This window comes from Podarcis cretensis (genome assembly GCF_951804945.1).
Source record: "Podarcis cretensis genome assembly, chromosome: 11".
Lineage (NCBI taxonomy): Eukaryota > Metazoa > Chordata > Lepidosauria > Squamata > Lacertidae > Podarcis > Podarcis cretensis.
Genome location: NC_137180.1, coordinates 48,894,719 through 48,922,012, shown reverse-complemented (window position 1 = coordinate 48,922,012; position 27,294 = coordinate 48,894,719). Strand labels below are relative to the sequence as shown.

The following is a 27,294-nucleotide window of genomic DNA, read 5'->3' as shown; positions in this document are numbered from 1 at the left end:
GAATATGTACTTTGAAGTTCGTGCTTGGAATAAGGCATTTAGCTGAACTCTTATTCAAAGCACCACTGAGATTTATGTTGCTCACTCCTCACTCATCCTTTGAAGTACAATAGCTGTCAAATAGCCAACACTACTGCTCTTCTTTCTTAAGAGAGAGGAGTTAGTGCTGTGTTCACTCTTCATATGCTTTATAATTCCTCAGAATGTGTTTATCTGTTTCCTAAATTCACAGATACACTGGGGCTATTTAAATCTTAGTCAGTGTTCAGTGATGGCAGTTGAACATCACATCATAGAAGAAAAAATCTTCCACAATTGCACAGATATGTGGCTGCTCTCTTTCCCTGCCTCCAAAATGAATAACGAAGATGTGGGAGGTAAAACTGAAAAGCAGTGGGCAGTGTTAGCATTTTCTTTAAGATCTATTTGTTCTCCCCAATCTAGACCAATCTGTGTAGAATACTTTTAATTGTATACTTTATACTGACAATTGATGAAGAATCACTATAGGGGTGGTTTCCCCCCCACTAGTAGCACTGACAAGTACATAATTTCAGTAGTAAAAGCAACTTTCACATTTAAGACAGTGCTATTGGGATTCATAAGGAACTGCATAGGTTTGTGTTTTTACCTTGTATTTTCATGTGAACTGCTCTGAAATTTACAGATGAAGGACAGTATTCTATCTATATCTACATCTGTATCTATATCTATATGGCCAAGAACACTGTCTAACAAGTATTGGAGATTTACATCTGAAGTGGTATTCAAGCATCAGAGACACATAAAATACTTCCAAAACACCAGCTCACCTTTATTACATTAATTGCTATCCACCTCATACATTATTTCTCAGTAACACCAAATATCAACACCTTTCTTTTTAGTAATATACGGAATCCTGGTTAAAATATTAACAGGAACACTTTAGTCCAGGATGCTAGAATTAGACCATTTTAGGAGGGGATAGGTTGGCTTTCATACTTGCACACATTTCACATATAAAATTGCCTTATCAGCTCCCTTAACACCAAACAATTTATATAGAAATACGTCTTTAAATAGCTTGAATTGTCTTTCTAAAGATTGTCTTGTTTTTATGAACATTCTTCACCCCCTGTTCCCATTAGAGCCAAAATACATGTTAAGCTGTGAGACCTGTGATTGATCTGGATTTTTGTGTGTGTGTATTTTTTAATCACACCAAATATAGCCATGGTGGTTATAATTAGAGCAGTCCAACAGGGGACCAACACCACAACTGCCCACACCGCTTTCACATGCTATATCCTACTTTGCAGGGCAAAAGGGGGGTGGGGGAAGAAACAGATGAGCCTGTACTGTAACCTGTATTTCCCCATTTCTTGGAACCAGATTTGTTGCATCTAGTCATCAGAACAAAGTAAGTGGATCCACTTCACAAGCAAACATTTGGAAGGGTGGCGCTAGCACAAAGTACAGTCTCTTTCAAGCAAGGCTCAACACAAATTGTGGCTCATGTCCTACTTCTGATCTTATACCACGCAGCACTCCTTTCCAAAGATTTCTTTTTTAAACTAGAGGGGAGAGAAGAGGTCAAAAAGCACCTCCACGCACACAGGAAAGTGCCCATGATTTGTAGCAGGAAATGCTCTAAGCATAATCTGCCGCCACATTCTCAAGTCCACAGGTACCTTTTCAATGGCTACTATCCCCACTCCCCATAATAATGATTTTTTTTGGCTTAGGGAGGGGGTTGGCTGAAAGAGGAGTGGTTGATAAAGTTCAGGGTAAACCCCCAATAAGCTCACTAAAACAAAACAAAAAACCCCACACCTTATGATTTTATAAATGTTTGACACAGACACTCAAAAAACTAGTACAATGCTTGCCTGTCACAAACCAAGACCAGTAGAGGGCACCCAGGAACACTTCAAATGTGCAATAATAGTATAGTATTTTATTTTGTCATCTGTGCAAATTCACATTTCAGATCACCCTGAAGGACAGCTATCATTTGATCTTTTTTCCGTTTGAAGGTCTGCATTACATTTAAACTATTGTTTTTGGCTAATAGGTTTGAGTAAGCAATTTCCCTTGCTTACAACTTTGTAAGCTTCTTGCCTAAGTACTTGTCTTTATATAAAACACTTTAAAGACTTCATCACTTTGGCACAGTAGAAGATAATAGAGTATTTTATTTTGAGAGCCATGATCTATTTGCCTCATGGGTACAGAATCCCCACACAGCCCTGCTTCCCCATCCCTTCACTTTATGTGTATTGGCAGTGGGACAGAACACAGGAAACATGGGGTATGTGCATATGTGGGGGAAGGCTCTGGTGAGACTTATCAGAATTTTTCAAGTACAGGCATTAGCCCCATGGTGTGGGTTGATCATGCTCCAAGTTTAGTCATTTAAAAAATTTAGATTGAGAAGTTCATAAAACAGTTGCAATCTCGGTGGACGAATTTCACAGCTTTCTCCATTTCAAATTATTACAGCACCTTTTCACATTCTGTGGTTACTATTCCTCATCTTAAATTGATTTACCTGGAAGCAGGTTCCACTGAATTCAGTGGACCCACTACATTTCCAAACAACCTGTAAAGCCCCAGCTGTACCAATACAGATCACTGGATACTTTGACTGATGGGAAATTTTGTACAATGCATATTTTAAGTGGGAGCTTTCAAGACTCTATTAAGTTCTTCACAGTGCAGTTTAAGGAGCTAGTATAATGGCTTCACTTTTTCTTTTCTTAAAAGGTGGCCTTGTAAAATAGACTTACACCATCTTTTCAAAACTGCTTCTGAATTTTAACTTTTGATGTTATGTTCTGAAGACATAAGGTTATTTGAACTTCTTATTGTGTACTTTAAACAGGCCTCATCATTTACCTGACTCACGCCGAGGGTTCATTACCACTATTTAAAATGTAAACAGTGAATGCATTGGGCAGTATTCTCAAAAAACTGCACTGTGCATGGGTTTAGTAGCATCAACCAATAAACTACACAACACACTACTGAATACCGTGTTTGCAGATAATCATATGGCTAGTTCAAAGAAACAATGGTGAGTAGTCAGCTCTAAGTCACAGTTCTATGGTTTGTAATGCCTTATCTACATAGCAAAAGAACATGAGTTCCAGCAATGTGAAATTTGCTCAAATTGGTCACAATCATGTACCTTTAAAAAAACACTGAATACAGGCTGCATTGAAAAATGAGTACTTTTCAAAATGTCCAAGTATTTCCTCAATGCACAAATGGAGTCCGTCCCCGTCCCCCCCGTTGTACCCATTTCATAAAGCATTCAGTGTCTTACAAACTGCATTTTAAAAAGGAATGGTATGTATTTTCACTAATTAGCCCTGGTAAGCAGGGGACTTATTTGTGCGGGAAGGGATGGCAGAAAAGCATCCTTCTGACATGGCTGGGAGGCTTTGTAATTTGCCTTGTCACTTGGCTATGACATTGCTCACGCTCTTCCCCCAGCAAAAACAGGGCTTCAGCATGGACCACAGGAACTTCTCCCTTCTGGTCTTCTCCTGGGTCATAACTTAGAGGCCCAATCAGGAACCCAGACAGTGCCGAATTAAATAAATGGAAGTTCAAGACCGAGTGCCAAAAATCATTACTATATGCTTTCTACCATAACACATTTTTCAAAACACAGCTGAAACTGTTGGCAAGCCAGATTTTCAACAGGTAGTGGGGATAATATCAAGTGAGTTTTATTCTTGCTATTGAACAGGTGGACAACCTGTGGCCCTCCAGATGTTGCTGGTCCCAGCCAGGGCTGATGGAAGTTGCAGTCCAGCAACATCTGGAAAGCCATAGGTTCCTCATATAGAAAGTAGGCACAACATCAAACTGGTGAGGTTGGGAAGCTTAGACACAAGATGCTGGGTTTATGGTACTGAACTGTAGAAAAACTAAAGCAATGGAAACCATTACAATCAAACATGACCAATCAGAAAAGTAAAATTCTTGGGTGTATACAAAAGGGTTACTTTTGGGTAGCTAAATTCAAAAACTGACCTAACCTTTTTGCTTAATTACTTTTAACATAATTGCTTTTAGAAACCAATGAAATACATATGGGGGAGGGGGGAATCAAGGCATTTTGCAGAATCAGTACTAGATAGCTACTACAGAACTGTACAGTTTATTAACACCAATTTGTTCCAAGCCTTGTCTTAGGTTTTAAAGTATCATGCCAGATTCATTAAGATTTTAAAGAGTCACGATTTTGCTGGCTTCACAAACACTGGTTTTCCAAGAATTACTCATCCAAAAGGAATGAAAAGCAGTTTCAATTGTTGCTTCCCAATGTCTGTCTATATGAAAGAGCAAGTTTCACATCTGAAATCAGGCAGCATCCCTTCTTTGAATTTTGAGTAGTTCAAACTTTGTCTTCATTCGTCTAGCAAAACAGTACGCAGTGCATCTTCTGTATTGATCAATATTGACGCTATTGCTCCATCATTAAATTCAAATGAAGTTCCTCCATCTACAACCATACAGGCATCCCAGCAACGAGAGCGAATGCAAACTCTGAAAATACATGTAAAGAACACTACTACAGACCTACAAATCAAGCAAACAGTTTCATTTACAATGGGAGCTAGAAGGAATACACTATTTTACAAAAATCATGCTTGAGTAATTTTATCACTATTAATCTCTACACTGTTGGAAGTAAAATCAGGTCATACCTACTTAACCAATTAAAAATGAAAATCCATTTACTGGTATGCTAGTTTTAAGATCTCATCTGTCAAATGACACCTACTCAGCTGCCCAATTTAACCAACAGCAAAATACAGATACTATGTCAGAATCGTATTCCACAAATGTGCATTTGTTCCTAATAACTTATCTTTAAACTTTTTTTGGGGGGGGGGGCTGTTGAAAAGCTTAATGCTTCAGGATGTATAGAAAGGAAAGCAGTATTAAGTAAAGCTTCCAACCGTTGAGGGATTCATGACTGGTTCACATACATGTACATGCATTTGGGATGAGCAACAGTATTAAACCTGCAGACTGAAAGTCCCTCTGAACTAATGCAAAGTAAGATCACGCCATGCTGGCTGGGATTGATAGGAGACTAACAACATCTGGAGGGCCACAGGCTTCCCATCCCTGCTTTAAAACATTAAACCATATTAATATCTAATAATATAATTACTATTCTGTGTTTTGGATGAGGGGAGGGAACCCTGGTGTAAAAACTATTCATCAGAAACACCAGGAAGGTATTTTCTGCTTCTCTATAGCTAAGCTAAAATGAAGGAAAGATAATACTGGCAAAAATATTTTTTTTTGGGGGGGGAGGCAAGATTATAGGATAAAGCTAATGTTAACAGCCCTGCCTTTAGACTTGCTAGGCAGAGCTACCCACTCTAAAATGGCCTTCTCCATAGATGCAGCAAGACAAGATCTGGCCAACACCATTAGGAAGGAAAGATCCATGGAATGGTATACTATGAGTTAAGGAAACTCTAGATTTAACTTTTAAAACAGTATTTATTCCTCACGATTTCAAAGATGCAATGGGTCACCTTGATGCTTACTGGATAGCAGCGTCAGTCAAACTGGGAACCATGATTATGATATGGTAAAATGAAATAAAAAATCCATTTCAATCACAGGATTGAAAGTAGGATTCCTATTCTCTGAAAAACTGTAGTTACATATTTTGTCACAATCTTGAATTTAAACCAAACACCTGCAGTCAATACTTACTTTGAAGCAAAACCCCGTTGTCGACTACTTGAAAAAACGCGGTTTGAAATAGGTTCTCGTATACTAAAAAACATCTTGGGTTCCTCTGGACTATACAGTAGTGATTCATTATATCCATTTGTTACTGAAAGCACACAAATTAGATAATTAGCTTCTGCACGTGTGTGAAGCAATAAATAGTAAGTTCTCAAATCAGCTGAGCTTTTAATGGCTAGACTTTTGTTTTTTAAATAACAAATGACTTACACTCCTATTCTGAAAGATTTGTGAAAATATATTTGCCTGCATATTCTATTTTCACTCTAATTATGAGGATTTAAAAAACTGCTAGCCTGTCCTATCGAAGAACTGAGTAACATTAGATGTGAAAGCTAAATACATAATATAATGTCCATTTCTACAATTCTGAAAAACAAAGTCCTGTGCAAAAGTTAAAAGGAAACATATTGCCCATAAGCTCAGAAACTATGATAAAGTCAAATATACCTTTCTGTACAAGTTCCTTGTTCAATGGAAGCCTTAAGCTCTCATAACTTTTAGCTGTTGAAAAAAAAGGAAGAATTAGACACAATTCTTCTATTAGATACAATTATCTTTTGCATTTGCTGGTCAATAGTTATGGTGCTGGTAACTCACCAATCTTAAGGATTTCTTCCACAGCCTGATTTGCTACCTTGTTGATATTAAAAGACCTACAAACAGAAATAAAAACAAGGATTTTATTATACAGTATTTTTATATGGCTGCCCACCAACAAATGTTCTTTGGGTAGCTTACTGAATAATATTAGGATACATTTAAAATGCAGCAAAAACTGAATTTTACTGTCCAAAAAGCTTTGTGCCAGTAAAATAAATAAATAAAATCATTAGCAGGTCAGATTAAAAGTTGTTTTTAAAGCCCTTCATCTGACACTGAAAAGATCACAGATGAAGTGCCAGGTGACCCCTCTTGGAGGCTATAATGTAGCTAGGATGCTACCATGGAGAAGATCTTCTCCCCAGTTGCCACCTGCTTCCTTTCACTTGGCAGGGACACATGGAGTAGGGCTTCTGAACAGAATATTCAGATACAGGAAGTATTTATGTGGAAGAAGGTACTTCTTAAGGACCTGGACTAGCTCCAGCTGGGAGACTTCCCAAACCTTTCTCTAGCATTCTCTATTGTCTTAAATGTAGAGGATTTTAAAAACTGGGAGCCAATTTCTAGCTGAAAAGCAGGAGAGAAAAAATACTTGCATAACCTCAATGGAACAGATTTTATGTCAACTGGAAGCAACACTAACATTTCCTTTCAACCCCTTACTACAACTTCTGACTTCAAAAAAACCCTAAACTTGAAATCTCTTAAACACTGGAAAGTATCAACCCAACAGGAATTTGAGCAGCGCACAGAAACGCCGTTTATCTTCCCGCCGGAGTGGTACCTATTTATCTACTTGCACTTGGACATGCTTTCAAACTGCTAGGTTGCATGGGGAGCATTCAATCATCCTCACCTTAATTTTGAAGAACTACAGTCCCAGAGGTGTACCATGTATTAGCATTCAAATTGGTTATTTGTCTACACATGTAGCACACTCTAACATTATTACAGAATTTAGAGACTAAAACCACAATTTAATGAATCACATAACTTTGGATACCCATTTTTAAAATTACCACCATCCCATTTTCTGTTTCCCTAACAACAGTAGCCACCAGTCCTGCATTAACAAAGTGCTTTGGAAGCTGGAATTTCAAAAGAAGCCACAATTTAGCATGGGGAAGTTGCATCCTTTGCAAAGAAAAAAAAAACCTGCTTGGCACCCAGAAGCCAAACAACTCAACACAATACATGCCAACTCAAAATTAAGATTCATTGGATTTAATGGATCTAATTTCCAGGCAAGTTTGTATAGAATTGCAGCTTGATAGAACTCAAGTGTACTTGATCATTTCATGAGCTAGTTTTCAATTTCTTCAAGGTGGTACAACAATCTTCTATGAAAATGTGTTTACTCATTACTCCTATTGGAAAAGCCAAAGAACTAACATTTTAAGGCTACACCAAACTTACCAGGCTTTTGATCCTGTTCCAGTGCATATGTTGAGACCTGAGCTCTTTTGTTTCTCCCATGGACCACCATCAACTGATATTTCATAGTAAGAGGCCCTATGAAGGGAGAATTTAAAACTGGGTTTGCAGGACTTATAGTTCACCCTGAATAAGACAGAACACAGCCCCACATCAGGCATGTACCAATCTAAAAGGGCAATTTCAAACATGGCTGAAAATTTCACATTAAATTTAGTACAGCAGTTCTTTAATGAAGCAAGAAGGTTGATTTGTAATTGGTAAGTTTTCATCAATTTTCAAAAATACAGCAAATTGTTAGTAAGATAGCAAGCCATTTTGAAAGCCTTTTAGAATTTTCTACCTTAATTCTGTGGGTTCATCTGTAGTTAATAGGACAGGGTATAAGTATTTCCCACACTGCAGCATTAGTGCACACAGCTTTAGTAATTTCTACCCATATGTATGTGCCATCGAAATCAAAAAGGAATTTTAAGACTGAACTGCAAGTAATAGAATTTGTGCCTGCAACTTGTATACCTCTGACCCTCCAAATACTGCTGGGCTACAGCTCCCATCAGTTTTCTCCACTATGATGGCTGGAGCGGATGGGAGCTAGAATCCAGACACTTCTAGTGGAGCATGGGTTCTCCACCCCCAGTTTTGCTTTTCCAAACTATTCATTTTACTTAAACCAAGGCTAGTCAACATGATGTCTTCCACATATTGTTAGGCAATGACTCCCAGCAGACCCAGCAAGCGTTGCTTATGGTCAGAGATGAGGGGAGCTGTAGTCCCAACAGAATCTGAAGAGCATCAAACTGGCTACCAACAACCTAATACTCAATTTGGCATCTAAACAGATATTTCTACCACACTTCCCTACTACACTTCCCAAATTTACACCCCATAAAATATAAAATGTCTACCATGCCTAACATTCACCTTTTCATCCATCACTTGACCAAGCAATCCCATTCCATGATCATCATTCAGTCATCTCCACACACCTCAAATTCTCAACTCACAAAACACTTATGGGCCTGCTCATTCAAAACTCTTCAATAATCCCCATTATTAGATGGAACTGGTAGTATTGCTCCCATGCTTAATCCCTTCCAGCAAGGGAAAAGGAATGATCTCCACAATCTTCCATGCCCTTCTGCTTAATATTTTTTTGGGGGGAGGGGAAGCAGCAAGCTTCAATTCTCCTTTCCTACATAAAACATACTGTGTTAGGAAGCATGAAGCAAGGAAGAACTGAAAGATGAAAAAGTGTCAGCAGTTAAGAGAAATAGGTCACAGTTTTGAACACTATGATTAAAAATCATTTCCCCATTTTTACTAATTACATACAAGGTGTTATATGCTTTAGACAGTAACATGCAGAGAGGTCTTGTCATACACTGTGGAAATGGGGGGGTGATAAATAGTTAGTGTACTATTAGATAACCCTTCAGGTTGTTTTACAGTTTGAGCCAGTTACAAAAAATGGTTGGAGTCAGTGATAAACAATGAAGATCAGAACTTCAATAACATATGCTTGATATGCAAGATGATACACTACATGCCGGAAAAGAATCCAAAGTCAAATTTGTGTGTCCAAATAAGTCCTCTTGAAACATGATAGGAAAATATATATGTAGAACTATGCTGCTTTCTCACAGATTTGGGAAATTGCAGAAATGTATAATTTGGATCCAGTAATTAAGTCTGAATAATTTGCATATATTATTACACACACAGAAGGGGAAAATGGATATTGAAGTTTACAAGCAGTCCCAAACAAAAATGCTTATGATTCTAGCATACCTGGATGAGAGAGATTCTCCAATAAAGACTTCATTTAATGATCTCACTGGCAAGAGGTGTGGTTCAGATATCTGAGACCCTGCAAATATAGGCAAATCAGTGCTGACAGGCTAACAGGATAAGCATCACCAGAAACCAAAACGGTAAGATTATTATAGAGGTTTGTGTGAATAGACACAGATATGGAAGACTACCAGGAGCAAAATTAAGAGGTTCTTGATGTACACACTTGATGTGAAAGAACTCATTGTACAAAAGTCTGGCTATTCATTTATTGAAGAGGGCCTTGCACTTAATCGACAAGTTACCTTCTATTCTGAACATGTTTCTCTTACATATTTGAGATTAGCATTAACATCACATCTCAAGACTGAACAAAAGATCATTGCACACCAGTGAGTGGATTATATTTTAGGATTGAAACTATACTCACTTTGATCCTGAAATCTTCCATTAACATGGGCCCTGCTGTGCTGTTCTTGACTCAGCTGCTGTTCATGCAAGTCAACAGGGACAGGGTTAATGCCAGTCCCTTCAAGATATAAACGGATTCGTTGCCGCCACTGCCATCTTTAAAAAGGAGAAAATAGCACAAGAATCAAACAAACTGAAATGTATGGCAATTTTTCTGTATGAATCAATAGTTCAAGAAAAAATCTTTACTGGGCCAACCAAAATGTTACAAAATACAATGTAAGCTTTTAAACTCTAAAACTTACAAGACAGTGTAGGGGAAGTTATCAGACATTCAACGGAGACTATTCCAGGGGTTAGGTTTTTTAGCGCAGGAGATCCCAGGCTAGCTGTCAGCAAACCCTGGATGGAGCAGCCAAGTAATTTTCGTTGTCCCCGAGAGGGGGCAATGACAATAAAGATTATTATTATTATTATTATTATTATTATTATTATTATTATAAAGCCACCAGGAGTTTGTATGTTGTCAGATGTGGGCAAAGTCTGAGGGAAAGTCTTGTGAGCCAAATAAGGACTAGTGTCCAGCCTAATTAGGCCCATAAGCTGGAAATTCCCTGACCCTGAAATGGAGGGTTCCCCATCTCTCAAATCAACAACTAGTTGTAACTCAGTTCTGCCTCTGCCCCTAGGTGAAACAGAGAAGTTCTTTTGGTGAATATAAAGGTATAAAGAGAACCTGGGTAGTCCCTGATAATATCACCTAAAGGTTATCACTTATCTCTACCTCTGTTTATTGTACACAACAATAAAGTTTTTTTTAAAAAAAATTAATATTTATCATTATTGATCAAGTTATTTTTAAATTTAATATTTATCTTTACTGATTTTCATTACATACAAAACTTAGTAACATCAAACAAAAACAAGTCCCAACTTCATTTATAAGATCACATTGCAGAAAGTCACCCTATTTAATTAACCAGTTTTATGGTAGTGGTGTTCAAGCTATACATATGAAACCAGTTGATAAAAAACAAAACCCAATCCCATTCATTCTATATGAAGGTATTATGACTGGTATAAAGTTAATGAGAAATCTGTGTCCCTCCAAACGTTGCTAGGCTACAATTCCCATCAGCCTTCGCTACTGGTCATGTAGGTTAGGGCTGAGGGAGTTTGAGTCCAGAAGCATTTGGAGGGCCACAGGTTTCCCATCCTTGGCTATAAAGATATCTGCAGTATCTTATGCTTCAGAATTAAATGCCTATTATTGTGTGTGTCAACAGTAAATGTTCCAAAACATGAACATCTAAAATTTGCCTTGCCGGGTATTGATTCTTGCACACCGATCAGCAATAGCTATGATGAAATCATTAGTGTCAGATATCTCTCTATAGTTTTACTCAGCTGATCTCCTAAAATATGTCCACGCAGCATAACTAAAAGCTGAGTTTCCAAGAGATTGGAATGAATCAGTGGCAGAGTTTCATGCTCCGGCACCGGGGGTCGGAGAGCAGGCGGGGGCATGGCTGGCGCGCGTCCCGGGGGGCATGGCACGCTGCTCACAGGCGGGAGGGCAGCCATGATGGCACCCCACCGGGATTGCGCTGCCGGGGGCGGTGCGCTCCCCCTGCACCCCTCTTCCTCCACCAGTGGATTGAATATCCTCCCATGTAACTCAACATGAACCAGACCACTCAAACATCAATGCAGGTTGTCAGAAGGCACGTGAACCAGGAAATCTTGGTAGCCTAGCAAGGTGCTCACCACAAAGTGAAGGATCACTTTCTTTTCCCATCCTCCTGAACAAACTGAGCTGTAATACTGGAAAAGGGGAAGAAGAACTCACTATCATTTAAAGCTATTTACAAGAGGGACCTGTTCAGCATTCCAGTCATGTCCTCCTCCACCACGCTCCATTCCACTCCCGCATGCCTTTACAGATTCCTGGAATTCTGTGATCACTGAGCATGCTTAGTCCTCCTTAGGCTGTTTTAGGGTTTCTGTTCTTGCTGTTTTAAACCACACACACACACCAATTCTTTTGTATTTTAGCTAATTCCGGGCTTCCTTTAAGTGTGTTGATAGCTCCCTCTTATTTGTCAGTGACCTGTATTGTCTATAATCCTGCTGGGCACTTACCAGCTGAGTTCTTATCTGTGAGATCTGCACTTGCTGCTTATCTGCTACTGGGCCAAATTCAGTATTATAGTACTAGTACAGAAAGGTCTATAAGTGTATACACTCTATGTTTTAAATGCATTTTAATTTATAATTGAATTTATATACCATCCTTCATTCAAAGATCACAGAGTGGTTTAAAACATAAAAACACAAAATGATAAAAACAATAAAATAATCAGCCCAAGACCTGGCTGAGTATAAATGTTTTTGCACTACTTTGATATGGACTGCAGACTCAATAAATTCTAGGGATGTGTAGTGGCCCCTTGAATCTGAACATTTTAAAAAAAAAATCTGCATCCGCATAACTCCTTCGGCTTTAATCTGTGCTCCCAGTTCCAAGCCATTCTGTATAAAACGGAAATGTGTGACTGTTCCACAAATCACACTAAGTACTGTTTTGGACACATTGGTTCCCACATTGATGCAGAGCTGGAACAAATAGTCTTCAGGTCTACTATAGCTGTATTAATACAAAACATTACATTTCTTTAAAACAACTATCTAGAGATACGTAAGCTCTAACCTACCTGAACTCACCACGATAGAGTTTCTGTAGGGCATCTGGAAATGAGTGTGTATATCGTACAGGTAAACACAAATGGCCTTCAGATCTGAATATAACATAACAAGGCGAGAATAAGGCATGAAATCACAGTATTCTGTTACCTCCTTCAGGCAAAGATCTGTTCCCTCTCACCCATTCTAAAAAAAGGGAATAAGTAATACAATACTGGATTACATTATTGTAGCTAGCTGGGCAATTTTCACTTTTAGACAGCATTCTATGCAAGATATGCCTAGGCAATCTATTTTCCAACAATTGTTTTTCATGTATTGAAGTAACTAAAAACAACAAAATGGCTGCCATGGGGGCATAACGCTAAATTAGAGAGTGTACAAGCATGGTGAAGCCTTTCACATAATTGTGTTTCCACACGAGAAAAGGATTAACCTGTTGAAATTCTGCCTAGAAAATAAGCAGGGAAAGTGTGTTAAATGGGAGGGGGAAACAGCAGCTCCTTAGGGTCCCAAGGATTCATATTGTGGGCTTTCTAAACAACTCATTTATCAATCACTGCTCTGACTTCACTCATTCGCTAAAAGCACTGACAGGCAGAAGCAGCCAGGCTTGCTCATTTTACAGAAATCACTTAGAAGTGTACCTGCACATTTTGCTTTATAACTTTCTTTGTAGGAGGTTTAAAGCTAGGGCCCTGCCTGGGGACAACAATGGAGACCTTTGCAGGCACCATGGCACCTGTGGGCGCCAGTCTGGCAATCCCTGATCTACAGTCATAGTTAGCATACTACACAATAGCCCAGTTAAAATATATCCTAAATTAGCAGGACAGTATAGTTAAAATTCAATTTCTGTCCATGCTACTCTTACCTAACTTTGACCATTTATACCCATGCAGAAGTCACAAATATGCAATCAATTTTGTGAGAAATAAGGAAAAACTGTGAATAATGTACATAATAAACTGGCAAAGGAAGTCACTGTATGCATATCAATGACAGAAAATGCCCCACATGGCACTCACAGGCCACTAGACTTTTAATGATGCGGTTTACAATATGACAAGGTATCTGTAAGTCTTAGGCTCACCTATCTGGGTCTGTGTTTATTCCAATAACTGGTTTTAACCGGTCCAACACCTTACTGGCTGCCAAAAGCATTGTGCCATCACCTAGATGAAAAATAGTTTGAGATCAGATTACTTTTACATAAGATTTAAATATTCCAATGGAAGCATCAAGTACAGAGAATTTTGTGCTCAAACTTTTAAACCATTATTGTATAAAATTAAGAGTGGAAATAGATTCTGATGCGGAACTCAATTTGCCATAAGGAAATTATACCTTTGAAGAAAAAGAAAAACAGGTGCACAAAGCCTAGGTAACAACCTCTACAGAATGTTTCATAATTTGTACACAGGCAATGAGTGTTTTGTGCAAGGGTTACATTCCAGACCCCTGCGTGTGTTGACACTAAATCAACTTTACTCTGGTAGTTCAGGTTAAGACTTATTTATTGATAAGCCAACTGATCAATTCTTCATATTGCTAAACAATTATTCCCGCAAGTTTGTTGTAATTCAAAATACCCATCCCCACTCACAAGTTAATACCTCCTGCTGCTACAACAGCATCTGCCCACCGAACTGTCTCTTCATCATATTCTCTGCGCTTCACAAGTCGGACCTCAATCTTCTCATTCCTGAAGATTTATGGAAATGCAAGTGATTATTAGTCAGGTTTGAAGGGCTTAAAAGGAATGCAAACTGTCAAGTTAAAAAGCTAGTTTATATAACTTTGATAATGACCTCAGGAAAGGGAAGCAAAACACACCACAAGTATGAATATTGGGTTATTGTGACTTTTTATATAGTATCTGATTGTTACTATTAATGTTTGATGTTTTATTATGATTTTTCATGTGTGTTGGAAGCCGCCCAGAGTGGCCAGGGCAACCCAGCCAGATGGACGGGGTATAAATAAAAAAATATTATTATTATTAGTCCCATGGAAGATAACTATCACTTGCATCAAACTCTACTTACCAGTTCCCTGAAAACTTCTAATTATTTTACACCAGGAACAGCTGGCTTGTGTCACTCCAGATATTGATAGACTACATCCCACCTTCCCTGTCTATCAGCCATGCTTGCTGTGGCTGAAGGGAGTTGGAGACCAACAACTTCAAGGCCAACAGGCTAACTTCTCTTGATTTACACAGAAGGGGTTTTGCTATAATGCTTCCCTTTCATCACCTTCCACTGCTAAATCTGATGTACTAACACAGGATTATGTATCAAAAGTTTTTGGGCTGTTATTCAGAAAGAGCTCAACCTAGTGTCAGCAAAACCTGCACATATATATATCAAAACCTGTAGTGTAAACTGTAGTTAAAATTGTAGTTAGATTATTGATGACTTTAATTATCTTTTGAATGCTTTTTAAACACCTGCTTCTAACCATCTTTTAGTAATTGTAGGGGTTTTTGTGTAAACCACTTGGAGGTTTTATGACAATCAATGAGTGTGTGTATTGTTGAAAGAAAAAAACAAACAAAAATAGTTTGTGGTTGTTACTATGTTGTTCAATTGAAAACTAACTCAAAAGTGAGACTGCCGGTTATGTTCTACTGATTACAAGGTCAGTCAAAAACTCAACAATATCCTACTGTTGTCCAGTTTGGTTAAATGATGAAACAATAGCTTTGAATGCACACTGACACTTGTGTATGCAGAGAACTGTATACAGATAACCTTTGTACATCTTTTTCAACAGAGAAAATAAGAGCCCTGTGGAATCAAGCCTAACGCTATTCTGGTCCAGGACTCTGTTCTCACAGTAGCCAAACAGATGGCCATGGGAAGACCACAAGCAGAACCTCAGTACAACAGCGCTCTCCCCTCCTGCGATTCCCAGAAAATGGTATTCAAAGCAATACAGTAGGGGTAGAATATATCCACTGGTGGCTTTTTAAAAAGGATTAGATAAATTAATAGAAATAAAGCTATTCAAGTTGGTGGCAACCACAACCTATTGTGGGAGCAAATTCCATGATTTAACTATGTGCTATGTGAAGTATTTTCTTTTTTTGATCCTGGATCTTCCAATATTCAGCTCCACTATATGTCCCTGAGTTCTAGTATTATGGGGAAAGAATAATTTTGCTCTCTCCATTTTATCCACACCAAGTGTAATTTTATACACCATTATCATAAGTTTATACATCATTATCATGTCCCCTCCTACATGCCTTTCTCTAAACTAAAATGCCCCAACTATCTTGTCTGAACTACGAGAAACTTCTGAAACTGAATGTAGAGGGCTGCTAACAGAAATAGAAGCAAAGAGTCAGTTTTCCCTTTCTTTTATATATACAGTCCCCTTCATATGTATTAGGGCTGGATGATAAATCACCTCAAACCGTCCATATTTTGATATCAATTTCATACTTTTTAACCTGGGAATATATCGTGAATCATGATGTGTGTGTTTATGTGTGCTATGCAAAAATCACAATGTGGGAAAAACTGTGAAGCCAGCCAATGCTTCTCTCAACTCCTGCAACCCATTAACTCTGCCAGCTCAGCTCTCCCCTGCCTCCTGCAGGGTGCAGCAAATCAAAAGAGCAGGCACCAGCAAAAACCATGATGCAGGAAAAACCATGAAGCCTGCCAATGCCTCCACACAGCTCCATCCTTTTTTCAGACATTGTGATATATTGGTATATTGTGAAGTTTAGCTGGTGATATATCATGATGTTGAAAACCAGATATCGCCCAGCCCAAATATGTATAAACATGGTTTACTGGATCAGAGTAATTATAATTTCATATACTGGGCATTAGAATTATGTGCCAAACTCCTAGAACCTCTGCTCTCTGAAATTATTTATTATATTATTTATTTTTATTATAATCATTATTATTGATACATACCCTTACCTTAAACTATCTACTACATGCTCCACATTTTTTGTATGAATCCGATGTCGCTCCAGTAGTCCACTGTAGTTAGAGCCTTTTAATGCAAGCTGTGAAAGACAAAAATCAAAATCTAATGAAGTTGGCAGTAATTTTCTAAGCATGTGAAAACAGTATGTAAACAGCTAAGCTTGAAAAAACTAAATTTATTTATGGAAAATTGGAACTGTCAGAAACATGAAAATGGTTTATTCTCTAAAACCAAGCAAGCGAGAAAGTATTTAAATGTTGCTCAAAATTCAGAATCTGCATATAAGCATGTGGAACACTACCATTTTAATGAAAAGTTCCAGTATACAATTCTATTCTACCAGCCATATGCATTCTGACATACCATTCAACCAGTGTTAGAAACTCAAATATATGAGCTAGGTGCAAAATGGCTCCTTAAACCAGGGTTATAGTTGCCAAAACGGAATGCCTAGTTGCCATTTGGGGACATTTTCAATACGACTTTTTGGTTCCTGAAATTCATTCTGATTGTGCAGATAAAATATAACAAATAGTATTATATAGGATGTGTTGTTAGTGTGTGAAAACAGCCAAGATCCGAGGCATGCACCTCCAGATCATTTGGTCACAAATGGTCAATAGCCAGGTACAAAATGCGCCTGGTGAATTTCAAACGCTGCAATCAACTACTGTATAATAAGATATAACCTAAAATAAGTTTTACTAAGAGTTCTGAATTGGGATGAAATGAGAGCAGCAGTTTAGAACAAATTAGGAGCAGTATCTCCTGTCATGGTGCATTATAGCATCGGACTGGCAACTGTTTCTAGTCACTAAAGAAGCTTGGCTTTGTTACTTCTCTATCTACTACCTGGAAAGAGGATACTGCACGAAAAGCACGATGACACCATACTGAAAGAGGCACTCTGTGTACCTATAATATTGCCAACTTTTAAAAAGTTCTTACTCCTGTGGTTGTGTATTTTGAGGTCTTTGTCCTCTAGTAAGAAAATTAAATTTCTGGCCACCACTGGCAAGCCTTTCTGGGGACCACTGAATATACACAAAAAAATATTTAAGTAAATTTTTATCCCAGTATAACTCTTAGAAAAGTGCCCAAAGTGACAAAATGATCAAAAATAAGGAAAACATCAGCAATTAAACCACTAAATGCTTAAGAAAACTTGTAGAGAGTAGGGAGAAAACTTGTAGAAAGTTAGGAGTTTCACATGCATCGAAGAATAAAAAAAGAGAAACATCCAGTGATACCTGCAAGATTGCACAAATGATTTCTGTTTGCACAACATGACTTCTTCTTTTTCTCCTCCGCTGCAGCATTCTGAGCACCTGAAAAATCAGCTCCAGAAAAGCCACCATCCTTCTGGAGCAGATTTTGGAGGAGCATGTATGGAGGAAAGAGGAAGTCTGTTCATGTGCCACTGAGTGTCATCCAAAACAAAATATAAAATAAAATCAAGTACCGTATTTTTCGTCCTATAGGGCGCACCGGCCCATAGGACGCACCTCATTTTTTGGGGTGGGGAATGAATTTAAAAAAATTATTTCCCCCCCCCAGCCGCGGCTGCCGCCCCAAGCCTTGCACACGCCTGCCCGAAGCACGGGGCACCCTCCGGAGGGCTCCGCGTGCTTCGGGCGGCATGCTGCCGCCCCAAGCCTCGCGCGCCCGGCGGGAGCTCCTGCCGGGCGCGCAAGGCTTGCAGACACTCGCCCGAAGCACGGGGAGCCCTCCAGAGGGTTCCCTGTGCTTCGGGCAACAGGCTGCCGCCCCAAGCCTTGCGCGCTCGGCGGGAGCTCCTGCCGGGCGCGCGAGGCTTGCAGACACTCGCCGGGTCTGCAGGCTGCTGCCAGCAAGCCTTGTGAGCCCGCGGGAACTCCCACCGGGCTTGCAAGGCTTGCGGATAGCTTCCTGAAGCCTGGAGAGCGAGAGGGGTCGGTGCGCACCGATGCCTCTCGCTCTCCAGGCTTCAGCGAAAGCCTGCATTCGCCCCATAGGACGCACACACATTTCCCCTTCATTTTTGGAGGGGGAAAAGTGCATCCTATGGGGCGAAAAATACGGTAAGTCACTGAGCTTACATAAGAGGGAAACAAAATATGCCTAAATTCGTTTTTACGAACGTCACCATCTTTTGTGAGCACACTTCATTGTAATTCTCCTTAGCCTTCAGAATTTTGGCCTGCCAGCCTGTTTACTTGATTGCAATTCTCAGCAGGTTTCAATCTACTTACAAATACTTGCTTGAATAAACTGAGAATTTTGTCCGAATTCTCTCAATACTGCATGTTTAAAGTAAGTTATATCCTTAACATACAAGCTGTACATGTTACAAACATATAGTGACAGCACATAGATCTGTGGGAAGGTGGATGAAAAGCTGCCACTTAATTTTGTCTTAGCTCTGTAAGTGTTCATTAGAGTATAACATGCAACAGAGTACAATGAACGCCAGGGCAGGAACTAAACTGAAAAGACAGGAACAGAACCACCTGTTTCCTTCATGGCACATCTATGTTCTCTAAAAATCCAGCAAATGTATCACACTATACTCAGTGGGGAGATGAGCAAAAAGCCACATAGCAGCGAGTTGTATAAACAAGGCGAGAATGAAATGGAACCATGTAACTAAATGAACCAATCTCTAAATTAATCCTTCCACAGGAATACCCCAACAGAAGTAAAACACATACTACATTACATTCTCAATTGTTTTCGTCCCAACTAAAGAAGATTGGCAAGTTAAATTAAAGGAATATGCTGAAATGGCAAAATTGACAATGAAACTATGTTGATAAATAACAGAACCAAGGAAGGGACTAGAGGGAAGTCAATTTGTACTGTTGTTGTTTTTATTTTTGGAAAATTAGTAAAATGTTATAAAAAAACAACAACATTCTCAATTGTTTTAAAAAAGAATTTTAGTGACCATAAAAATTCTGAACAAAAAAGGGTGTGTGATAATGTGATGCTAATGACCAATACCAAGATGGTCTACCAGGCTTGCGTGCTGAGCCAGCTGCTGTGGACAACTTACACCCGCCAGGAGCAATGCCTCAGTGCCTTCCAAATGCACTGCGTCAGGAAGATTTTGGGCATCACATGGCAGGACATTCCACAACCTTGGGTACAGCACCTTTGTTTAAAGAGAGTTGCCATGACAATAGTTTGAAGATCAAGTCAATTCATGTACGTCAAAGATTCCAAAGATTGTCATTTCAGAGGTCAGTTTCTCAAACAAACCACACAATGAAATGAATTTTGTTCAGTGAAAATATTGCTTCACTTGAAAATGATGTCTTCAAAGAGCCTGAACGTTGGATTGTCCTGTCAGAAGACAATGTAAACACTCATTATCACAATCTTTTTCATGAACTGCGTATGTCCAAACCAAAGTAAACTCACAGTGTTAAGAATGTCCTGGCAGAAACAAACTCCAGAAAGGAAAGATCTATAAGAGAGTTCCAATCTTTCTGTAATCTATCCTATCATGTTCTGCTTTTAAGATGCTCAAGTAGGGACACAAGTGGAAAATTTGCAAGAAACCAAATCAGCAAGGTTAGCAAAGATTTTAAAATATTAGTTTACAGCGATGCTACATGCCAAGACAAATAAAATAAAATATGGAGCCTCTGTTCTTTTGCATAGTGTAGACTCCAGACGTATTTTTTAAAATCACCTTTTTTCTTTGCTTATTAGGTCTGCGTCTGCAACATTATTTGAGCAAAGTTAACAAGATAAAAGGGCACAATGTAAAAAACCAATCACAATATATGCAAAGAACTGAACTAAGGTAACTTAAGAGCAAAAAGCCTGTGATATTCTGGGATACATCAAAATACCAAAAATATCAGTGGTGAATATGCTATGGAAGCACACTCACTATGTTTGCACTACATATATGAACTTCTTACCAGGATGGGATTTGCAGTCCAATTTACAGTACTGATTGGCTGGCCAATATATCAAGCAAAAAAAACCGCAAGCCCTTCCCACCTAAAAGTTTATTTAGAAGGGCTGGGAGAGTGCTTTAAAAATTTTTTTGAAATGCTTCAAACAAGTTTTTGAACAGCCACAAAGCCAGGTACTTGCAACCCCTCAAAGCAGAACAGTCCATTGAAGGATAGGGATGATTAGAATAAGAAAAACTGAAATGTTTGACAATAACCAGTTGAGAGGCTAAGCATTAAGAGAAGTACATCACAAAATAACAAATACACCCCTACGAAATTGGCTAAGAAATTGTATGAGGAACATGCAAGGTAGGAAGAAAAACTCTGTGCTTCTCTGTTAGTATGATGCAAGATAAGGAAAATATGTAAAGAGAAAACCACTGAGAACAATGAATACGGCAAACATTTCATAAGATAATGCAAAGAAGACTACAACAGTGTTCAAAGAAGTTACTTTTGTATCTACTTTGCTGGGAACTGAATATACAAAAGTGTTTCACATCAGTAAGAGAATTTCTAAGGCTGTGGGAAAAGAAAGCCTAAGAGATTTTGCCAACTGGCAGAATCAGAGCAGAATGAATACCACTGATTAAGAACTACTGTTTCCAAAGCCAAGGCAGCCTCTGAAGAGAATAGAATTTGAGGAGTTATACTACTTTAAAGGGCTGCCACCACAATCCCCTCTGCTGCCATCTCAAAAGCAGAGCAAGACTAGACTGACAAGAGCAAGCTTAATGGCACCATATTTCCTACAAAGAAGCCAGTCCTTGGCTCCATAGCAGCCAGTAACTGATGACTGTGTGAGAGTACTGCTCTATAGCAAGCCACTTATTTTGTAGAAACAAATTGTTTTGAAGCTCACAGAAAGGCAGTAGTCAAGCAACTGGAAAACCTAAAATTTCCAATTTCAAAGCAGTAGAAGCTGCTAGCAAATGACGTGGCAGAACAGTTTTATATGACAAAATGCCTGTTCACCGAGGTGGGCACTGCGTATGAACCTCCGCAATCCTATGCATGTTTGTTAAACATTTTGATTCTGCTGTTCATTTAAAAAGTATCACACGGATAAGACAGTCTGTGTTCCCAGGCTTAGAATGTAAAACACAAGACACAAAGGGGAAAGCATTAGGAGGGAGGAGGAAAAAATAAGTTAGGCCTATTAAAGACAGATAAATGTGTATACATTTACACACTTAATTATAAACAGTGTGCATTAGCCTATTATACAGGATGCCGTTTCCTGGGAATAAAGGGCTGGATCCTAGTGCTCCCAGTATCAAGTCCACAGTGTAGTACAAGAGTCCCCAAACAGCGAAGCTTCGTGCAGGTGGTCTGCAGTATGTCTGTAAAAGTACAATTAAAATCATCCAGCATCTAGCATAGTGCATTACAATTGCTACAACAGACAGGGAAGGGGGAAATCATTAAGTGGTCTGCAAAGACTCTCAGCAATTTCCAAATGGTCCGTGGGGGGGGAGGGGAGCCTGAGAACCATTGCTAAAGTATATGACTAGTTATGTGACGTTTATCATGCTTGACCATGCTTCTTCAGATACTTAGAAAAGCACACTTTAACCCTAATAGAGGGCCACTGATTCAGTGTTGAGATATGATAATAGTTTAGCATATTATGATTTAATTCTAACAAGCTATTATTTTTAAGCCTTCATTTTTATCCATTCTGATCAGAAGATATTATTTAGAAAACCTAATGGTCATAACAATATATATTTCATAAAGAATGAACCAGGAAGCCTCGCTGACACTGCTGGAAGTTTCATGAATACAGAGTCTCTAGAGCAGTTTGATAGCTCATTCTGCATACTGACATGAACCAAGCTGCTCTCAATTTCTTTTCCTAACATGTAAACCCCACCTTCCCCCTAGCAATCTGATCATTGTTAAAGTGCCTAAAATTGTTAAAATAATTCGTGCCCTGCTCACAGACTCACTGTACAAAAGAAAGGACATAATACTTTAGATGAAAAGGGGAAGCAAGACAGAAAGTGGGTCAATCAGGAAAAAAACAGGATGAACAGCTGTGTCTTTATAGATAATATAGCTGGAATTATCAGATTACTGGCTAACAACATAGTGAATCTGGCCTGTGATATAATTTTGCGTGGGTGGAATGAATCTTTGTCAGCAGCATACAGTAGTCTATGACTGCTATAGAGGAGGTGTGCTGAGATGGCATGAGGTAGTAAATGTATTTATTACATATACTATACTTATGTGATCAATTATCTCTTTTATAGCCTCAAAGTATATATTTAAGGCAGAAGGGTGAAATACACACATCAGGAGAATGCAACAGTTCATTAAACTTGCCTTCCCTTCAGAGCCAATAATTTTAGCCTCACATGGCTGCAAGTTAGGTAGTTGGTCTGGGGCTGAGTGCTGCCAAAATAGATGGTACTTTCCTGAAGAGTAAATAATCATGATGAATCTGTGTTAGCAGTCACTGCCATGTGAACCTGTGGGTGTGGAAACATGTATAACTGCCACTTCCTTAATCAAGTGATTCTGTATTAAAGTCTTGATCTTTCGAAGCCCAAGCACTGGCCAGATAAAACACCTATTTTCTTAGTAGTAAAAGTTATTAGATGCATCAAAGAGCAAATAGCTGATGTACTATCATAATGTTGTGAATACTGACAGTTGACAATATCCTTGGAATAAATAAATCTGTATGCAATTAACCAAATAATAGATGGCAGCATAAGGCCAAACTGCACAAGTGTTAATATTCTGTGGTCATTTTTTGTTCTTTTGTTTTATTAACCCTCAGATGCAGCCTTGAGTAGATAAAACCAGGAACAAAAGGATGAGGTCTTTTCCATATTAACTCATTTTCTGCCCCAGTTGTACACATGCCCTCCAAAAAAGTTGTAAGGGGGGAAAAGATGGGCAACCATATCCAAATGCAGTGGTACCTCAGGATGTGAACGGGATCCATTCTGGAGCCCCGTTCGCATCCTGAAGCGAACGCAACCTGCGACTGCACGTGCCACGATTTGCCACTTCCGCACATGCGTGTGACGTCATTTTGACAGTCTGTGCATGTGCGAGCGGTGAAACCCGGAAGTAATGCATTCCATTACTTCCAGGTCGCCGCAGAGCACAACCCGAAAGCGCTCAACCTAAAGCAACTTCAACCCGAGGTATGACTGTATAAGTTTGGCCCTCCCCGAACTTCTTGGAAAAGGTGCAAGAGTGGTACTCCAAATTGTTTTGGTAGTTAGGAATTTGAACTCTGAACCACTCATCCCAAAAGTGTTCTCTGCCAAATTCTTGTACACTTAATGGGCAGACACATTTTTATTTGTTTCTCAAGTTAAACTGATTTATGGTAAGCATATAGATCATGGCTCTGGAACTTGTGTCCTTTCAGATGTTGCTGAACTACAATCTGACCATACTGGTTGGAGCAGATGGAGCTGGAATTCAACAAATTTGGAGGGCCACAGCTTTCCCATTCTGGATGTAGTAGAAGATGGCTTCATTCAAATTATACCTGTTGATACTACACAGTCACTATAATAAGGAGGGAGTCAGTTTGGGTGGTCCCCGTTACATTTATGCTTCTTTCATACTGAGTTGGTAGGTAGAATAAACAGGCAATCACCAAATACTGTTACTAAAAAGGAACTCCTCCCCAGCCACACACCAGCTTGACAAATTGCCACTACTACAAACCATAAAACAGTTGTTGATTGGGTGTTGTTTGAGGTGTTAAGTATGGTATCTGCCTCCTACGGTCACCTCCCTGTGCTAACTTACCTTGTTATCAGAGAAAGAGCGTGTGTTCATGTCAAGGTCTGGCTTAAAAAGGTAAAGGTAAAGGTACCCCTGCCCGTACGGGCCAGTCTTGACAGACTCTGAGATTGTGCGCCCATCTCACTTAAGAGGCCAGGGGCCAGCGCTGTCCGGAGACACTTCCGGGTCACATGGCCAGCGTGACATCGCTGCTCTGGCGAGCCACAGCCGCACACGGAAACGCCGTTTACCTTCCCGCTGGTAAGCGGTCCCTATTTATCTACTTGCACCCGGAGGTGCTTTCGAACTGCTAGGTTGGCAGGCGCTGGGACTGAGCAGCGGGAGCGCACCCCGCCGCAGGGATTCGAACTGCCGACCTTTCGATCGGCAAGTCCTAGGCGCTGAGGCTTTAACCCACAGCGCCACCTGCGTCCCAAGGTCTGGCTTATACATGAAACGTTGACAGCTATGTCAACGGTTATGGCCTTGACTTCCACGGGTGGGAGGTCTGGCTTATACATGCACAAAGATGAGGCTGCCTACTGGACTGCAAACACCAAGACTTATTGTGGTATAAACTTTTGTGCACTAAACCCATATTCAAGCAGATGCAGTTAAGTGGGCTTGCTCAATGAAAGCACGTGCTACATCTGTTTGTATCTATGGCCTCTTTTTCTTGTATGGACACAACCTCTTCCCAACTTTTTCGCTTTCAGCACATACATAGCCTGCATTTCTCCCACCCGTGGAAGTCAAGGCCATAACGGTTGACACAGCTGTCAACGTTTCCCTTTTTTAAGGGAACTTCCCTTATTCTGAATAGGATTCCTCGCAAGAAAAGTTAAAAGTTGAAAGCTATGCCAGGTGGTCGCCCACCTCAGTTGGTGCGTGTGTGGTGCTGATAACGCCAAGGTTGCCGGTTCGATCCCCTTAAGGGCCAACTGCATTGCAGGGGGTTGGACTAGATGACCCCCAGTGTTCCCTTCCAACTCTGCCATTCTACGATCTCGGCCCATTTGCAGGCCGAAAGGGGAGATTTAAACACGCGACCCCCGAGCACCTCCACTCACCAGCTGCTTGAGGTCCTCCTCGGAGAGCCCCGCGTACCGGTACCGCTGCTGCTCGAACTCGTAGCGGGTCGTCTTGGCCACCACCACCACCCGGGCCGGGCGGAACCCGACGCCGCTTCCCGACCGCGAAGGGAGCTCCGAGGAAGCATCCGAGCTCAGGCAGCGCTGCGAGGCAGAAGGGGCGGACGGAGGCGGCGGCGGCGGCGGCGGCGAAGACCCTCGCCCCGCCAGCGCTAACGGCTGAGCGGGGAGCCCGGACGCGGCGAAGGCGGCGGCGGCGGCTGAAGCCACCGAGGCGGCCAGGCGGGCTGCGCTGGGCGCTAAGGCGAGGTGGCTGTGAGGCGGCGGCGGGGTAGGCGGCTGGTGCCTCCGGGAAGGCTTGAGCAAGGCGCGGAGGGCGGCGGAGGGACTGCCGCCGCTCAGGTAGCTCGGGAGGCAGGTCATAGCCCGGGCTCGCGGGGTTCCTGCTGGAGCCGCCGCGGCCGCCACAACCACCACAGCCGCGAGGCAGGCGAAGGGACAGAGCGCCGACCTTCCCTCGCCTCAGGTTTTTGCGCCACAACAGCGCGGCGCGCGCGCGCGCTCGGGAAAGTGGCGGGGGGGGGGGCGGGGTGAGGCAAAGCAACACACAGGCACGCACGCACAGCCCCGCCCCCTCCTGCTCAGCGCGCGCCGCCTGACGCACGGACGCATCCGACGTGAGCGCTCCGACCCTCGCAGGCGTAAAGGGGAGGGGGGCTTGGTGAGCGGGAGGGAAAGGACACTGTGCGCAGGCGCCGCGAGCGCTCTCTCTCTCTCTCTCTCTCTCTCTCTCTCTCTCCCCCCTCCCCTTTTTTGCCACAGAAGTAAAACACCGCGCTCCCACGCGTTCTAAAGCCCGGCCGGTCCAATACGGGCCTTCGACGTCGACTCGCTTTCTGCGCCTGCGCAGCCGTCGCCCAATCCAGAAAACGCCCATTGGTTGCTCGCTCCTCTGTGGGACGTTATAGCCGCGCGAGGCACGAAACGGGCTCGAGCGCCTCCCGCCGCTCTTGACCAATAGGAAATGCCCTTTCCCAGAGCGCGCCGGTGCCCGGGGGAGAACGTTCCGCAGTTAGGAAAAGGATAAAGCGGGGAAGATTGGGAGAGGCGAAAGCGGCCGGTTCCACCTTCCTGCAGGAAGCTGCCGCCTTTATACAAAGTATTGATCTCTCTTGGTCTATCATCTAACTCAGTACAGTATTGCATGCACGGACTGGCAGCAGCTCTGCAGGGCTTCGCACACGGAGAAGGGAGGCTGTTCACTGAAAGAAAGGGAGATTCTCACAACCCAGAGCCAATTGTGATTGGAGCAAATCCCTCCCAGCCCTGAAAACCAGGGGCCGACATTAAGGATCACTGAAAGACACCAAGCCTAGGGTGGGTGGGCTGTTAAGAGTTTGGAGGCCATGCAAAATCTAGGTCGTTGGAGCCAGCAGTGCTATCACACAAATTGGCTGATGGTGCGCAAGCGTGTGTGGAACCATGAGTTACTTGCAGGAACAGGGTACAAAACTCGTTTTGGCTTTTTTTTTTTTAATCCCATGGACATATATTTCCAGACACAATAAAAGTATACCTTTATCATAAGCAACAGCCAAGTACTCAGTTTATTAGCACTGTACATTTCCTACCTAAGAGCTATTTTTACAATATAAAAATTCATTCCAGTAGCACCTTAGAGACCCAACTAGGTGCTACTGGAAGGATTTTTTAAAAATTTTGTTTCTACTACGGCAGACCAACACGGCTACCTACCTGTAATATAAAAATTGTGAGAGATGCATGATGGAAATCTGCTTTGATTTTAAATAAAAAAAACATTG

The 27,294-nt window shown here is 40.9% G+C and overlaps 1 protein-coding gene across 3 annotated transcripts; it reads right to left on the bottom strand.

The window, feature by feature from the left end:
* Nucleotides 1-790: 790 nt before the first annotated feature.
* NADK2 (NAD kinase 2, mitochondrial) lies at nucleotides 791-26,029 on the bottom strand. Of its 3 annotated transcripts, none has more exons than XM_079994957.1 (12): nucleotides 25,451-26,029; nucleotides 16,662-16,750; nucleotides 14,334-14,422; nucleotides 13,811-13,892; nucleotides 12,729-12,812; nucleotides 10,034-10,170; nucleotides 9,601-9,679; nucleotides 7,792-7,935; nucleotides 6,370-6,425; nucleotides 6,220-6,273; nucleotides 5,734-5,857; nucleotides 791-4,542 (listed from the first exon to the last, which is right to left on the bottom strand). In XM_079994957.1, the coding sequence occupies exons 1-12, from the start codon at nucleotides 25,892-25,894 to the stop codon at nucleotides 4,404-4,406; spliced, it is 1,521 nt and encodes a 506-aa protein (XP_079851083.1). In that variant the 5' UTR covers nucleotides 25,895-26,029; the 3' UTR covers nucleotides 791-4,403. The 3 variants fall into 3 exon arrangements, with proteins under 3 accessions (XP_079851083.1, XP_079851084.1, XP_079851085.1); XM_079994958.1 differs by having other exon boundaries at nucleotides 7,792-7,887; nucleotides 25,451-26,028; XM_079994959.1 differs by lacking the exons at nucleotides 16,662-16,750; nucleotides 25,451-26,029 and having other exon boundaries at nucleotides 14,324-14,422.
* Between the last annotated feature and the right edge of the window lie 1,265 nt (nucleotides 26,030-27,294).